Source organism: Tursiops truncatus, chromosome 10, assembly GCF_011762595.2.
Source record: "Tursiops truncatus isolate mTurTru1 chromosome 10, mTurTru1.mat.Y, whole genome shotgun sequence".
Lineage (NCBI taxonomy): Eukaryota > Metazoa > Chordata > Mammalia > Artiodactyla > Delphinidae > Tursiops > Tursiops truncatus.
The window spans coordinates 38,375,493-38,391,309 of NC_047043.1; the positions used below are offsets into that span (position 1 = coordinate 38,375,493).

The 15,817-nt window shown below is 42.0% G+C and overlaps 1 protein-coding gene across 1 annotated transcript in view; it reads left to right on the forward strand.

Moving 5' to 3' along the window:
• The first annotated feature begins 1,783 nt into the window (after positions 1–1,783).
• The window catches only part of TCP11 (t-complex 11), a 29,228-nt gene continuing 15,194 nt past the window's right edge, over positions 1,784–15,817 (forward strand). The window contains exons 1-4 of the mRNA XM_073810220.1: positions 1,784–2,013; positions 2,106–2,243; positions 5,079–5,175; positions 10,032–10,152. Of these exons, the coding sequence (XP_073666321.1) occupies positions 2,120–2,243; positions 5,079–5,175; positions 10,032–10,152 (342 nt within the window). The 5' untranslated portion in view covers positions 1,784–2,013; positions 2,106–2,119. The remainder of the gene's footprint in view (positions 2,014–2,105; positions 2,244–5,078; positions 5,176–10,031; positions 10,153–15,817) is intronic.

The window sequence follows — 15,817 nt, forward strand, 5'->3', positions numbered from 1 at the left end:
ATTGCATGCAGAGCGTATACATTACATTTGCAATGTAAAAGCATTTTGTAGATCATTAAACAAAAAATCAGTTATTATTAACTAAGACCCCAAAGGGAAGGAGAGTTTATCTCTCACATCATCTTTCTATTCTCCTCAACCTCTAACTTTTGCCTAGTTGGTTCTGAAAACTATTAAAGATAAGATCATGAAATGCTGTCCCCACGCTGACCCTGAGAAAAGTCCAGTTCTGTCTCTCCTACCCCCATCCTTTCCTCCTCTTCTGGCCTGTCTCCTCCCCTCTTCCACATGCTCCCACACTGCTATTTCTTCCTACTGCCCCTTCCAGAGAATTTGGGTAAGAAGAGGACGCTTAAAGGGGCTGTGTAATGTATATGAATGAACTACTCTCATAATTTCAGGCATCAGCAGGGCAAGTTTTATGGCAATGCCATTTTTGTGGGAAAACAAACTGGTGTCATTCTGGAGACTTTCTCCCAGAAATAAAAATGCCCAAACAGAAGTCTGGAAAAAAAAATTTTTTTTAATAGAGAAATCAACAACCCAATCTAAATATATCCCTGTAATAATGAAGAATCATATTTTCATTTAACTCTTTGCTGCAGTCAGACAACTTCCTCCCACTTCTGGCTTTGGGGTGTAGGCCAGCCTGCTTCACAGTTGACATCCCTGAGGGAAACACTAGGAAAGGGTGATGGGGAGGAAGGGGCAAGTTTAGTGTGTATTGATTTGAGATACTCTGGCTAAACAGTAAATTTGCTAGGCCATTCCCCTCCTATCTGCCTGGGCCTCAGAGTGAAGTGGATTTTCTTAAGCAGAAATGTTCTTGGATCTCTTCATAATTTTCCCCTTCAAACTATAGGAGTTGTGCAAGAAAGGTCCACATTCCACACTAACAAGGCAAGGGTTATAATGAGAACTTGGTTTCTTACAGGCAATACTTTCATCTTTTATTTATTTATTTTTAAAGTAAGCTTTTGTGGTAAGAAATCAAGTCAAAGTAATAAAGAAGGATGGGAGAATGTGGAACGGAAACTTCCTTTTCATTTTTTCCCCCAAAGTGCAGGGATTGGAGAGGAGGGGTCACTCCAGGTCCTCACATCACTCCAGGGGCAACAGAGCTGACCAGGAACCAAGAAAGGCTGGTGACCTGCGGCCTGGAGCGGCGGGATCAGCCCCCAAGCCACAGATGAGCCCATGGCCAGGAATTCAGTGGGAGGAGCCTACACTGCCTCCCAGTCCCCGCGCCTGCTCCAACAAGCACCTGGCACGGTTTCTCAGCTTCCACACCTGGAGAATGGGAGAAGGGCCCACCTCTCACAATGGGCCCAGGATGTGCTAAGGAAACAACCCGCCTGGGTGTGGTTCTCAAGTTTTATGAACAGGCTGAAGAGAAACAAAACATGGTGCTCCTTCCCTTCCTAAGTAGTTTCAGGTGATCTTTTTCGTGGGGGGCGGGAGATGTCAGGCAGGGAAACCCGGGGACCAGTTAACCAAAGGCCTGTGGAGGCTTCGCGCCCTCGAGGACCGAGGCACTAGACGGCCGCTTCCACCAGAGAAGCCGGCGGCGGCCGGCACGTGCCCCTCCCCGTTGCCCCGGAGACGGGCGGCGGTTTACGTTCAAATCCCGGACTCTCCCACCATGGCACGGCGGCGGGGGTGCGCGCGGGTCGGCCCCGCACGGCCGTCGCCCCTCGCTGCCCAGCCGCGGTGGTACGGCCCCAGTCTAGAGGTGCGCCGGAGCCCGCCCGATTCTGCAGTGGTGGTTGGTCGCCGTGGAGGAGGTGGGGGGCTTGGAATTTCAGCGCCGTGGGCTCCCCCTGCTGCTGGAGCCCGGGTGGGCCTGGGGCGGGCGTTTCGGGCGAGCAGGCCGCCCCTCTGGCCTCAGTTTCCTGGTTGCGGAGCCAGCACTGACTTCTCTGTGATTCCCCAGCCCCGTTCCTCCAGTCTCCTCTGCCCATGTCGGTCCCCGAGAGACGGTGAAGCGGTCCACCCTCCTCTTAGTTTGTCCAGGTCGGGCGCGATTGGCCGGGCCCCAGACCCCTTCGGTAGTTGGAGAGCCCCCTTCCTCGCCGCCCACAGCGCCCCATTTCTCCCCTACCCAGATTCCATCAGCAAAATGACGGACGTGGAGGAAAACGTGCCCCTGAAGGACCCTGGCGATGCAGAGAGCGGGCCCTGTAAGCCCGAAACCTCAGGACCGACCCGGCAAGACATGAGCAGCCCCAAGAACCACCCTTTCAGTAGGTCCAGCCCCGCCGGCCCCGGCCCTCGGGGTGCTTAGTGTGGGTCAGGTGGGAAGGAGCCCGCGGCGCCGCACTTCTCTATCCCCCTTTTTCCTCATCCCCCCCCCCCCCGCCCCCAATCTCTACTTTCAGGCCCCAGGCCCTCTGTTGACCAGAAGATCTTCAGAGTTTGTAGTCCTGGAGAAAGATGTGACCCAAGAGCGATTTCTTGAATCTGACAAGATGTGAGGTTGAGTCAGTCCAGAGCCAGCTTTGTATTCTTTTATTTTGAATTTGTAGGTGGAAAATGGCAGACACCTGGGGTAGATTTTAAAGAACGGAAATGGTCCCAGATGGGCATTGTGTTCTCTCGGTGCTTCGTTGACTGCATTAGTAATGCTGCTCTGGCCTCATACTCTTTAGCTCATACTATAAGAGATGTTCTTTTATAGTTCTTATTGGGGCACAAAGTATCTTCCACACTTTACGTCTGATCTCACTGGGACTCATCCAGCATTTCCCTTGTAATAATCACCAGGCAATTTCAGCAGTCATCAATCTGAAGGCCTGTCCACGTGCAACAACCTGCTTTAAATTCTTTAAATTCAATCGCATTTCTTTCTCTTGTAGCCACACGGGGTCGCTGCTGGTTAAGGAAAAGCAGCAAATGGGGTGCTTTGGAATCCTGATTTAGGCCATACAACTCCCTAACCTGAATAACCAAACTCCTCTTTTTTAATAATTTCGAAATTTTATATATCAGGTTGACTTGGTTAAGTTACCAAATTATCTTGACAATGTCTTTGTCCTTGGGATCTGGGTTTTAAAAATCTATTTTAGTTACTTTTTACCTCTAATTTCTCTTTGAACCCTCCCTGTTCCTGAATTTTACAGCTGTAGGAGTTGCGTAGTGCTATGGTACTTTTGAGCGACAGAACAATCTTGTCAAAGCAGGCTATGAGCTTTGGTTTGTTGTAATTGGGAAGTGTTTCTGTGTATTTTCCTCAGTCCTTCAATAAGCTGCTACAAGCAGCTCAATCTCCCTTTGAAGATTTTCTCTTTGTTCTGATTTTGCATTACTGAATTAGCAGTACATCTGTTTGCATATTTGACTGTGTTTTGCCATTTTGGCCAAAACTGAAGACTTCAGAGAGACTGTAAAAATAAAGGGAACTTCCCGTCCACCTAAGGTTCAGTTCACCTTTACATTTACCTAAACGGAAACTCTGCTGGTGGCTTTTTGGTAAATTTTACAATCACCTTTTACCCTTAACTTTTTATTTCGATATATTTAAAATCTGTTGAAAAGTAAAAAAAAAAACAACGAATGCCCACATTAACATTTGCCACACTGTTTTTTTCTCTTATTGTATTTTACGTATGTATTTTTTCTTTCTTGAAGTTATAGTCATGACTTTACCTCTAAATATTTCATGTCTCTTCTAAGAACAAAGGCATTCTCCTATGAAACCTCTTTTCTGCAATTTTTCCTTTTTACATTTTTAAACCTTTTTGCTTATGGAAAACTTAAACATATACAAAAGTAGAGAGATTGGAATAATGAACCCCCATTTACTCATCACCCAACTTCAACAATTATCAACTCATGGCCAATCTTAGTTCATTTATATCCCCTCCACATCTTGGAGCCAAATACTTTTTTGTGAACAGATTTTGAAGCTTCATTGAAAGAGAGTGAGAAAATATGATTTATTGTGTGCAGCTCTTTTATACCAAGTAATAATAACTACCATGTACGCCAATTATGTAAGAATGCTATCAGGTAGGTCTGTACTAAGAACTTAGAATAGTGGTTCCCAAATGCCAGAGCTGGTTTGTGACAAAATTCTTAGCATACTGTGTGAAATGAAATAAAGATATTGTAATGAGTTTTTCCTAAAGCTAAATTGATTCAGTTTTCAGGACTAGTCTTTTTTCTGACTGTATTCCCTTTCCGCTTTTTGGGAGTTTAAACTATCCTTTTTCTTTTATGAAATGGTTTTGGTGGTGGTAGAGTGGATTTTTTTTTTTTTTCTTGGTTGCACCAGGTCTTAGTTGCGGCTTGTGGGCTCCTTAGTTGCAGCTCACCAGCTCCTCAGTTGTGGCATGCACACTTTTAGTTGTGACATACATGTGGGATCTAGTTCCCTGACGAGGGATTGAACCAGGGCCCCCTGCATTGGGAGCACAGAGTCTTAACCACTGCTCCACCAGGGAAGTACCTACAGTGGATTTTTTATTTGCTTATTTCATACTATCCATACCTGACAGAACAAAAAGTTGGCAAGCTGTCGTCAGTTGCTCAAAATCTTTTTGGATATTTACTAGTCTGTGAAATCCTAAATTCTGGAAACTACTTTAGAAGACCAAGTGAGATTGACGCCATTCAGTACCCCCTGTGTGGAGAATTTAACTTCCATCAGAGGCAGGAAGAGGAGAGTGGAATCGTAATATCCTTAGATAAACATTAGTTTTGCAAATCACAAATTATTTCTTTGCCACTTCATTATTTTATTTCTTAAGAGAAAGGCTTTTAATCAGTTTCACTCTGTTTTTTTATAAGATAGCTTCTTTGTCCTCCCTTACCCCCATGCTGGGCTACTGAGAGGCTCTGTCATGGGGCCTAGAGTTCAGAAAACATAACTGACTGGAATGGTCGAATGAGTGTGTATAAAGTCACTGTGATGAATCTCAATTTGGAGCCTACTCAGTGGAGTGAATCTCTGAATAAAATAGAAATTCAGACTTCTTTGAGTTCACTGGTGTCCCCCATAAGTTCTTTTTTTTCAGTTGAGGTATAAGTGACATAGAACATTAGTTTCAGGTGTACCTCATATGTTCTTTCTGTCACAGGTCTGATAGATACAGTTAATGATGTTTCCAAGCTGAGCAAGGAGATTGGGATGAATCATGATTTCCACATGGAAGAGAAGGTTTTGCCTCGAAGCAGGTACAGGCTCTTCTAATTTTCCCATTTTATTCATCCTGGTATAGGCATTTAGCACTAATGGATTCTGACCAGACTCAAAGCATTTTTATTTAATAACATTTTATTTAATAACATTTTATTTAATAACAGCATTTTTATTTATTTAATCAGTGCTTGAATCTAAGCCTAGAGGTCTCAGCAACTGAAACAGAAGAGTAATAAATTATAATTATTAGTATCAGAGGGTCAAGAAGCAAATGTTGTTTAACCAGTGAATAAACCCAAGCAATTTTTGGGATGTTCACTTTGGGACCCCCACTTAATAATAAAATAGTTAGGGTGGATTTCAGATCTTCTCTGACAGATGGGGAGGAATTAGCGTGTAGTAGCTACCTATTGCTGCATGACAAATTACCCCAAAACTCATCAGCTAAAACAGTGTTCATTATCTCCCAGTTTCTGTGGGTCAGGGATTACGGACGTGGCTTCCTCACCCAGGGTGAGGAAGCGAGAGAGTAAGTGAGTGAGAGATGGTGCCCAAGACAGAAGCCACGGTCTTTTTGTTACCTAACCTCAGGAGTGACGTCGTGGCCTCTGCTACATTCTGTTTGCTAGAAAGGAACCCATAAATCCAGGCCACACTCCAGGGTACAGGATTACACCAGGGTGTGAATACCAGAGATCTAGATCTTTGGGGTCATTTTATTGGTATTGGTTGCCTACCACATGGCTCCTGTCTTATCAGTTACTCTCTATGTGATCACAGATTTAAACAGGCACAGATAAAAAGATCAATTTTCTCATTGTGGTGTTTTCAACTGCCCCCTCAACTCCTCACCCGCACCCCCATTCCCCACTTCATAAATCAGCTTAATTTGTGAATCAAGGTCAGAACCCTGTTGATGAGGAATTCTCCCCCACCCCCATCAAGCCTTATTTTTCATTCTTCTTAGTTATATTGACATTGCAATAAATAAGAACCATTCCGTGAGTATGACTTGCTGGTTTATTGGCAGTTAAGAGGGTAAATTCATTGTCAGATTTTACATTTTAAAACAGTTCTGATTTCCCACCAACAGACAGATATGTGATGGCAGCTTGTGATAAGTCAATTTCCTTGAATGTTTTTGTCATTTGTCAGCTTCAGGGACTCTGTTACTAAAGTGCTGTTCTCTGCCACAAGTTGCTGCCCTGGTCTTCCTGGTCTGATCTGCTCTTGCCAGCAGATGTCCATGTCAAGCACAGCTTCTCTGGGAACAGGTTTTCACCAAAACCCAGATCCTCTAGCATCTCTCTCACTGCTTAGATGTTTCTGTTGCTGGCAGGAGAGGAGGAAAAAAGAGTAGAGGAAATGAGAGAGGGAGAAATGAAGCAGGGGAAACAGTACTATTCAGAGCTGGGTTTTCAAGTAAGGTAATACAAAATTTATATCAGGAAAAAGGTTGAAATCGAGTTTGAGGTCACTCCTTATTGGCAGTTGGCTTTACTTTGGGCTCATAGGATGAAGTTAATTACAATTGTAGGTTCCTAAGGGAAATCCCATGTTTGGGCATTCATTCATCAGGCATTTGCTGAGTTCTTATTATGTGGCAGGAAAAATGTTGAGTTCTGGGGATAGAGGTAGCTACAGCTATAAATAAATAAGACACTGTCTTTGCTGTCAAGAAGCTTTTGTAAGAGAGACAGATGAATAACAGAAAGTGACTGATAAGTTCACTCAGAGCTGTGTGAATAGAGTTCAGTGAAAGTTCTCAGCTGCCTAAAGATCAGAGAAGGTTTGCCTATGGAGGAAGATTTAGCCTATGATGACTTGAGTCTTAGAGGTGGTCTGGGTGGGAAGGAATGCTCCTGGCAGAGGAATCACGTTGGAGGCACAATGGTGTGAACTGAACAAGTATCTTGATGTGATTGAGCACAGGGTATTATGAGGTAGGAGGAGATAAATTTGAAAGGGAGGTAGAGCAATATCAGGAAGGGTCATGTGAGCCGTTTATACTGCTGGTGATGGGAAGCCCCAAAGGACTTTGAGCATGACCTCATGATCGGAGTTGCATCTTAGAAAAATCATTGATTTTAGAATGAATTGGTGGGGAACAGATTAAAAAGGGACAAGACTGAAGACAGAGGGACCAGTTAATGGCCTAATGTAGTAGTCCAGGTAAGACATGATGGTAGGAGGGGATGGATTCCAGAGACATTTAAAAAGCAAAATTTATGGAACTTGGAAGATGAATTGGACAAATAGGGTGAGGGGAAAAGCTTTAAGAACAATTACAGTACACAGCAGACTATTAGATTATAGTTGGTTACCTCTGCTGATTGAGATTGGTATGTTGGGAGAGGAATTCTGATATTTGTTTTATTCATCTTTGTATTGCTTTTGTTTGTTTTACAAGGAGCATGCATTACTAAGGGGGGATGTTTAATGCCAGAAAACCAATCACTATTTGGCAATGACTAGGTACAGCCTCAGAATTTTCAAATGATTCTTTTTCTTCTTATTAGTCTAACTCTATAGGTCAGAGAAATCATTTAAATAAAGGTCAGAGGAAAATTAATTCCTTTTAAAATATTAAGACAGTTTTTTAGCATAGTTTAGTTTTATAGAAAAATGATGGAAAATAGAGTTCTTACATGCCCCCTTTTCTCCTGCACACAGTTTCCTCTATTATTTGTATTTTATATTAATGTGGTATATTTGTTACAATTGATGATCCAGTATTAATTCATTATTATTAACTCAAGTTTACACTGGTGTTCACTTTTCGTGTTGTATATTCTGTGGGTTTTGAAAAATGTATAATGACATGTATTCACCATTTCTGTATCACACAGAGTAATTTCACTGCCCTAAAAATCCCCTGTGTTCGACCTATTGGTTCTTCCCTCCCTCACTCTGAAACCCTTGGCAACCACTGATCTTTTTACAGTCTCCATAGGTTTTTCTGAATTTCTTATAGTTGGAATCACATAGTATGTAGCCTTTTCAGATTGGATTCTTTCAATTAGCAATACGCATTTAAGGTTCCTCCATGTCTTTTGGGGGCTGGATAGTGCATTTCTTTTTAGTGTTGACCTCTTGGTTGCTTCCAAGTTTTGGCATTTATGAATAAAGCTGCTATAAATGTCCATGTGCAGGTTTTTGTGTGGACATAAGCTTTCAACTCATTTGAGTAAATACCAGGGAGCACTATTGTTGGATTGTATGGAAAGAGTATGTTTAATTTTGTTAGAAACTGTGGAACCATCTTCCAGAGTGACAGGTCTTAACACTTTGCATTCCTACCAGCAATGAATGAGAGTTCCTGTTGCTCCCCGTCCTTGTCAGCATTTGGTATTGTCAGTGTTTTGGATTTTGGCTATTCTAATAGGTGTGTAGTGGTATCTCATTGTTACTTTAATTTACAATTCCCTAATGAGATGTGAGGTTGAGCATCTTTTCATATGCTTATATGCCATCTGTATATATATCAATACTTTGGTGAGGTGTTAGTTCAGACCTTTCCCTGTTTTAAAATTGGGTTGTTTTATTGTTGAATTTTAAGAGTTCTTTGTATATTTTGGATACTAGTTCTTTATCAGATATGTGCTTTGCGAAGATTGGAGCTTGCCTTTTCATTCTCTTGTCTCTCACAGAGCAGTTCTTAATTTTAATGAAGCCCAACTTACCAATTTTTTCTTTCATGGATCTTTCTTTTGGTGTTGTATCTAAAAGGTCGTTGCCAAACCCAAGGTCACCTAGATTTATCCTGTTATCTTCTAGAAGTTTTAGAGTTTTATGTTTTACATTTAGGTCTATGATCTATTTGTGGAAGGTGTAAGATCTGTATCTAGATTCATTTTTTTGCATGTGGATGTCCAGTTGTTCCAGTACCATTTGTTGAAAAGACTGTCCTTTCTAATTGAATTACCTTTGCTTCTGGTTTTTGTTTGTTTGTTTTTAACGTTTTAAAAAATTATTTATTTATTTATTTTTGGCTGCATTGTGTCTTCGTTGCTGTGCGTTGGCTTTCTCTAGTTGGCTATTGGGGGCTACTCTTTGTTGTGGTGTGTGGGCTTCTCAGTGCGGTGGCTTCTCTTCTTGTGGAGCATGGGCTCTAGGCGCGTGGGCTTCAGTAGTTGCAGTACGCGGGCTCAGTAGTTGTAGCTCACAGGCTTTAGAGCACAGGCTCAGTAGTTGTGGCGCATGGGCTTAGTTGCTCTGCGGCATCTTCCTGGACTAGGGATCGAACCTATGTCCGCTGCATTGGCAGGCAGATTCTTACCTATTGTGCCACCAGGGAAGTCCCTTTTTTTTTTTTTTTTTTGAGTGGGGGGAAAAAGGCGGATATTTCTGGCTTCCATGACTGGCTACATGGTAGTGCCATTGAAATTGGGAATACAGGAGGAACAGGTTTGGAAGGGGAAGATAGTGAATTCAATTTTAGACCTGCTGATTTGGAAGTATCTATAGATATTCAGGTGTTATCAAAGAAGGAAAATCCTTTCCTAGATTTTAGGTCTATAAGAAAGTGAAAGATCATTTATTTCATTGCTATATGTGTACATAAAGGGAAACTAAGTCACATCTTTTCTAAGCTAAATGCAAAATCAGTGCTAAAGTTCAGCCTGATCTCTATTCAGGGTTCTTCCTACTGCAGAGGGTGGGCTGTGCTGGAACCACAAGGAGCCCTTCTGAGAGGTTGTGCTGGTGCCCTGACATCCAAGTTTAACCCCAGCTTATTCAGCTCTGCTACTGTCCAAACATAGTTCCTGGCCTTTCCCTGTCTGTATAATGGTCTTTTATCATATCAAACACTGTTTGGGGCTTAGGAGATGATGACCTTTTGGCAGTTTTTGAGTAGAGAAAGTAATTTGTTCATTTAACCTTCTTACAGTCTGGAAGGCAGGGTCAAGGAGACAATGCACAATGCCTTTTGGGATCATCTGGAAGAGCAATTATTAGCTACTCCTCCAGACTTCAGCTGTGCTCTTGAACTCCTAAAAGAAATTAAAGAGGTGAGTGACGAACCTTTCATTTGTAGATGTAAAGTTCCTAGACAGCCCCCGCTCACTGGAATGTCAGTGGCTAGCAAATCCTAACTGAACATGGTCCATGAATCAGTCAGAGTCTAATCAATAGACAGAAATCACACAGTAATTTCAACAAAGAAGTTTTAATATAAAAATTATTATAACAGGGAGTTGGAGAAATGAAGGCTTTGGGCTAGTAAGAAGCAAAGAAAACTCTACTGGAATATCAGACATAAGGAGAATCCTTTCTCATCCCCAGGGGATGGGGAAAACCCAAGGACCCAGTTCGTCATTTGAGGGCATGTCTGTGCCAGGGGAGGTTGCTGGCCTGTGTGTGCTGCTGACCGCTGTGTACTGCAGGAGCTGGCCCTGGAGAAGCAGCCATTTTCCCTACAGAGTCCAGCACTAGAGAAGCCTCTCAGCTGTAGGAGCCAGCTGCCTGCAGAGCCACGTGTACTGTAGGAACCTGCCATGTGAGCATTCCAGAACCAGGAAGAAAAGCTCTTGCCTTTTGCAATGTCTTTCTAGTATGTGGTGGATACACCCTAAGGTGACCCCCAGTGATCCATGCCCTTGTATAATCCTCTCTCCCTGAGTGTGGATGAGATCTATAACTTGCTTTTAATCAATAGAATATGGCAAAGGTGATGGGATATTACTCCCAGGATTACATTTCATTATGTAAGACTTTATCTTAGCAGGCTGGAGAGAGAGACTTTCCAGCTGGCCTTGAAAAAGCAAACAGGTAGGGACTTCCCTGGAGGCGCAGTGGTTAAGAATCTGCCTGCCAATACAGGGGACACAAGTTCGAGCCCTGGTCTGGGAAGATCCCACATGCCGCAGAGCCACTAAGCCCGTGTGCCACAACTGCTGAGCCTGCGCTCTAGAGCCTGCAAGCCACAACTACTGAAGCCTGCATGCCTACAGCCTGTACTCTGCAACAAGAGAAGCCACTGCAATGAGAAGCCTGCGCACCACAATGAAGAGTAGCCCCTGCTCGCCACAACTAGAGAAAGCCCACGTGCAGCAATGAAGACCCAACACAGCCAAAAATAAATAAGTTTAAAAAAATTGTTTAAAAAAAAAGAAAAAGCAAACAGGTATGTTGTGAACTGCATATGGAGAGGGCCACATGGCAAGGAAATGCAGGTGGCCTCTAGGACCTGAGGGCAGCATCCAACAAACAGCCAGTAAGAAGCTGGGGCCTTCAAGTATACAGCTGTAAGGAAGTGAATTCTGTCAACAATTTGAATGAGCTTGGAAACATTCTTCCCCAGTCAGGTTTCCAAATGAGAACCCAGCCCAGCCAACACCTTGGTTGCAACCTTGTGAGATCCTGAACAGAGGATCTAGTTAAACTTTCTGGACTCTTGACCCACAGAAACTGTGAGATGACAAACGTATATACTGTTTTAAGTCTCAAAGTTTATGGTTAACTTATGATAACAGAAAACCAATTAATAACCATCTCACATGCACCCCAGTGTTCATAGCAGCACTATTTACAGTAGCCAAGACATGAAAGCAACCTAAATGTCCATGGACAGATGAATAGATAAAGAAGATGGGGTCCATATACATAGTAGAATATTGCTCAGCCGTAAAAAAGAATGAAATAATGCCATTTGCAGCAACATGCATGGACCTAGAGATTATATCATACTGTCATACTAAGTGAAGTAAGTCAGACAGAGAAAGACAAATATCAGGTGATCTCATTTATATGTGTAATCTAAAGTATGATACAAATGAACTTATTTGCCAAACAGACTCACAGAGAAAACGAACTTATGATTACCAAAGGGGAAAGGGTGAGGGCAGGGATAAATTAGGAGTTTGGGATTAGCAGATATAAAAACTACTGTGTGTAAAATAGATAAACAACAGGTCCTACTGTATAGCAGAGAGAACTGTATTCAATATCCTGTAATAAACCATAATGAAGAAGAATATGAAAAACAATTTCATTATATGTATCTATATAGATATAATCTGGATCACTTTGCTGTATACCAGAAACTAACACAACATTGTAAATCAACTATACCCTCCCCCCTCAAAAACAGTGCCATCTACAGAGGAAGCTTAAAATTGTGCCATCTGGTAAAGGAAAAATATTTAAAGGACTTACTCCATTTTCTCAGAGAAGAAAAGGATGGATTTGGAGAGGATTTGAGAGGCAGTAAATTGATAAATGTTGCATTCCATTCCTTTGGCTACTCAGCTTCCATATGTACCCTTCTATAAACACTCAAATTTCTGAAAACAATTCTATTTTTACCTAATAAGACATAGCTATCCAGGAAATTCCCTGGCCATCCAGTAGTTAGGACTCCATGCTTTCACTGCCGTGGACCCAGGTTCAGTTCCTGGTCAGGGAACTAAGATCCCACAAGCCGTGCAGCGTGGCCGAAAAAAGAAAAAGAAAAGACAAAAGACATAGCTAGGGCTATGGTGGCGCAGTGGTTAAGAGTTCGCCTGCCGATGCAGGGGACACGGGTTTGTGCCCCGGTCCAGGAAGATCCCACATGCTGCGGAACGGCTGGGCCCATGAGCCATGGCCGCTGAGCCTGCGCGTCCGGAGCCTGTGCTCCGCAACGGGAGAGGCCACAACAGTGAGAGACCCGCGTACTGCAAAAAAAAAAAAAAAAAAGGCATAGCTATATGTCTTACAAGTTCTTATCCTTTTCCCCAAATGAGGAAACTCACATTCCCAATAGTTATAACTGTTGCTGTCTATGATATACCTCATATTTGGTCATAGTCTCACTGAATATTCTATTACCTACAGGCTAAACTGTAAAATTTAACTTCCAACAACCTGTCTATAAAATAATAATGGAGGTTCCTTAAAAAACTAAAAATAGAGTTATCATATGATTCTGCAATCCCACTCCTGGGCATATATCCAGAGAAAACCATAATTCAAAAGATACGTGCACCCCAAATGTTCACTGCAGCACTATTTACAATAGCCAGGACCTGGAAGCAACCTTAATGTCCATAGACAGATGAATGGATAAAGAAGATATGGTACACATATACAATAGAATATTACTCAGCCATAAATAATGAAATAATGCCATTTGCAGCAACGTATACACACTACTATATATAAAACAGATAATCATCAAGGACCTACTGTATAGCACAGAGAACTCTACTCAATTATTCTGTAATAACCTAAATGGGAAAGGAATCTGAAAAAGATATATGTATAACTGAATCACTTTGCTGTACACCTGAAACTGACAAAACGTGTAAATCAACTATACTCCAATATAAAATAAAAATTAAAAAAAAAAATAATGGGAAGGAGAGAGAAGAAAATTGTTAGCATATACAAATAAAGCCATGCTTATAACAAGCAAAGAGAAAATGTATGGTCTTCGTTTCTGTAATTGGTCCTGAGGCTGTAGTTGGTATCTATGGCTTCATTTTACTAGTCATTCCATATTTCCCTTGTCCTTAGCTGCTGGGGTTCTTTATCTGATGGAGTGACTCAAACCTTCATTGCCAAAGAGTCTGAGTCCTTGGGCGTTTTGCTTTTGTTGTTTGTATGTTGTGTTTTTCCCTTGACCTATATTATTGGGTATGGATGTATCAAAAGGTACCTTAGAATCTTCTGGGTTCCAGACACAGTCCTTCTTGTTCCCATTGTGTAGCAGCAACCCAGTTTCTCCTTAGTACTCAGGATCAATTACTCTAGTCCATAGAGGAACTCCTTTTTTACCTTGTTGGTTCAGTGGTATAGGGAGCCCAAAATGACCAGGGGGGTAGTCTCATCTTCTAATTCATTGGAACCAATGTAAGCATTCCTCCCAAATCAGCAGAGCCCAAAGTTGGCAGGAGGGGAAATAAAAATTCTGCAAGTAGGTTATTAGATATAATGGTGAGAGGTACCAGTCCTACTTCCACCCCTTGATTCCTGGGACCATGTATTCTGGCTTTAGGGAATAGCACTGCATAATGGTTTTGATTCAAAGTATATATTGCATCTTATAAGACAGAACCTCTTCCTTTCAGGATATTATCTCTCAACTAATGCTGTAACTGAGTCTTCAATAAGCCATTCCACTTTTCAGTTAAGACCAGTCGACTCTCCGTGAGGGGTATGTGGGTATGAACCCGTTGCTGTACTTTCTTGGCTGTAAAATGAGTTCCTTGATTAGATGCAATGCTGTGGGGCATACCAGGACCCAGGACAGAGGATAAGGCATTCTGTGAAATTTTGTGAGTATATGGATGTTGGTGCTAACAGAAGTAGTGCAGACAGGGAAGACAGCTCCATATTCAGAATGCGTCTATTCCATTGAGGGTGAATCTCTGCCCCCTCCACGAAGGAAGAGATCCAAAGAAATCATCCGCTACAAGGTGCCTGGCTGATCCTCCCTGGGGAATGGTGCCACATTACCAACTTAGTTGTTTGTGCTTTTTAGGATTTTTTTATTATGATAAACAAAATTTTTACCGTTTTAATAATGTTAAGTGTTACAATTCAGTGGCATTAAGTACATTCACAATGTTGTGCAGTCATCACCACTATCCATTTCCAGTACGTTTCATCTTCCCAAACAGAAACTCTACACATTAAACAGTAACTCTTCAGACCCCTTTTCCACCCGTGCCTGGTAACCTCTATATTACCTTCTGTCTCTAGGAATTTGACTACTCTAGATTCCTCATATAAGTGGAATCATACAACATTTGTCCTTTTACATATGGCAAATTTTACTTAGCATGTTTTCAAGGTTCATCCACATTGCAGTGTGGCAGAACTTCATCCCTTTTTATGGCTGAAAATATTCCATTGTATGGATATACCACATTTTGTTTATCTATTCATTTGTTGTTTTGCTTTGGTTTTGGCCACATCACGTCTTAGTTGCAGTGTGCAGCATCTTCAGTTGCAGCATGTGGGATTTTTTTTTTTTTTCGCATCTTTATTGGAGTATAAATGCTTTACAAGGTTGTGTTAGTTTCTGCTGTATAACAAAGTGAATCAGCTATATGTATACATATATCCCCATACCCCCTTCCTCTTGAGGCTCCCTCCCACTCTCCCTATCCCATCCCTCTAGGTTGTCACAGAGCATCAAGTTGATCTCCTTGTGCTATGCAGCAGCTTCCCACTAGCCATCCATTTTACATTTGGTAGTATATATATGTCAGTGCTACTGTCTCACTTAATCCCGGCCTCCCCTTCCCCCCCATGCCCTCAAATCCATTCTCTACGTCTGTGTCTTTATTCCTGCCCCGCCACTAGGTTCATCAGTGCTGCTTTTTTTAAAATTCCATATGTATGTGCTAGCATACGGTATTTGTTTTTCTCTTTCTGACTTATTTCACTCTGTATGACAGATTCTAGGTCCATCCAGCTCACTACAAATAACTCAGTTTCGTTCCTTTTTATGGTTGAGTAATATTCCATTGTATATATATGCCACATCTTCTTTATCCATTCATCTGTTGATGGACATTTAGGTTGTTTCGATGTCCTGGCTATTGTAAATAGAGCTGCAGTGTACATTGTGGTGCATATATCTTTTTGAATTATGGTTTTCTCAGTGTATATGCCCAGTAGTGGGATTGCTGGGTCATATGGTAGCTCTATTTTTAGTTTTACAAGGAACCTCCATACTGTTCTCCG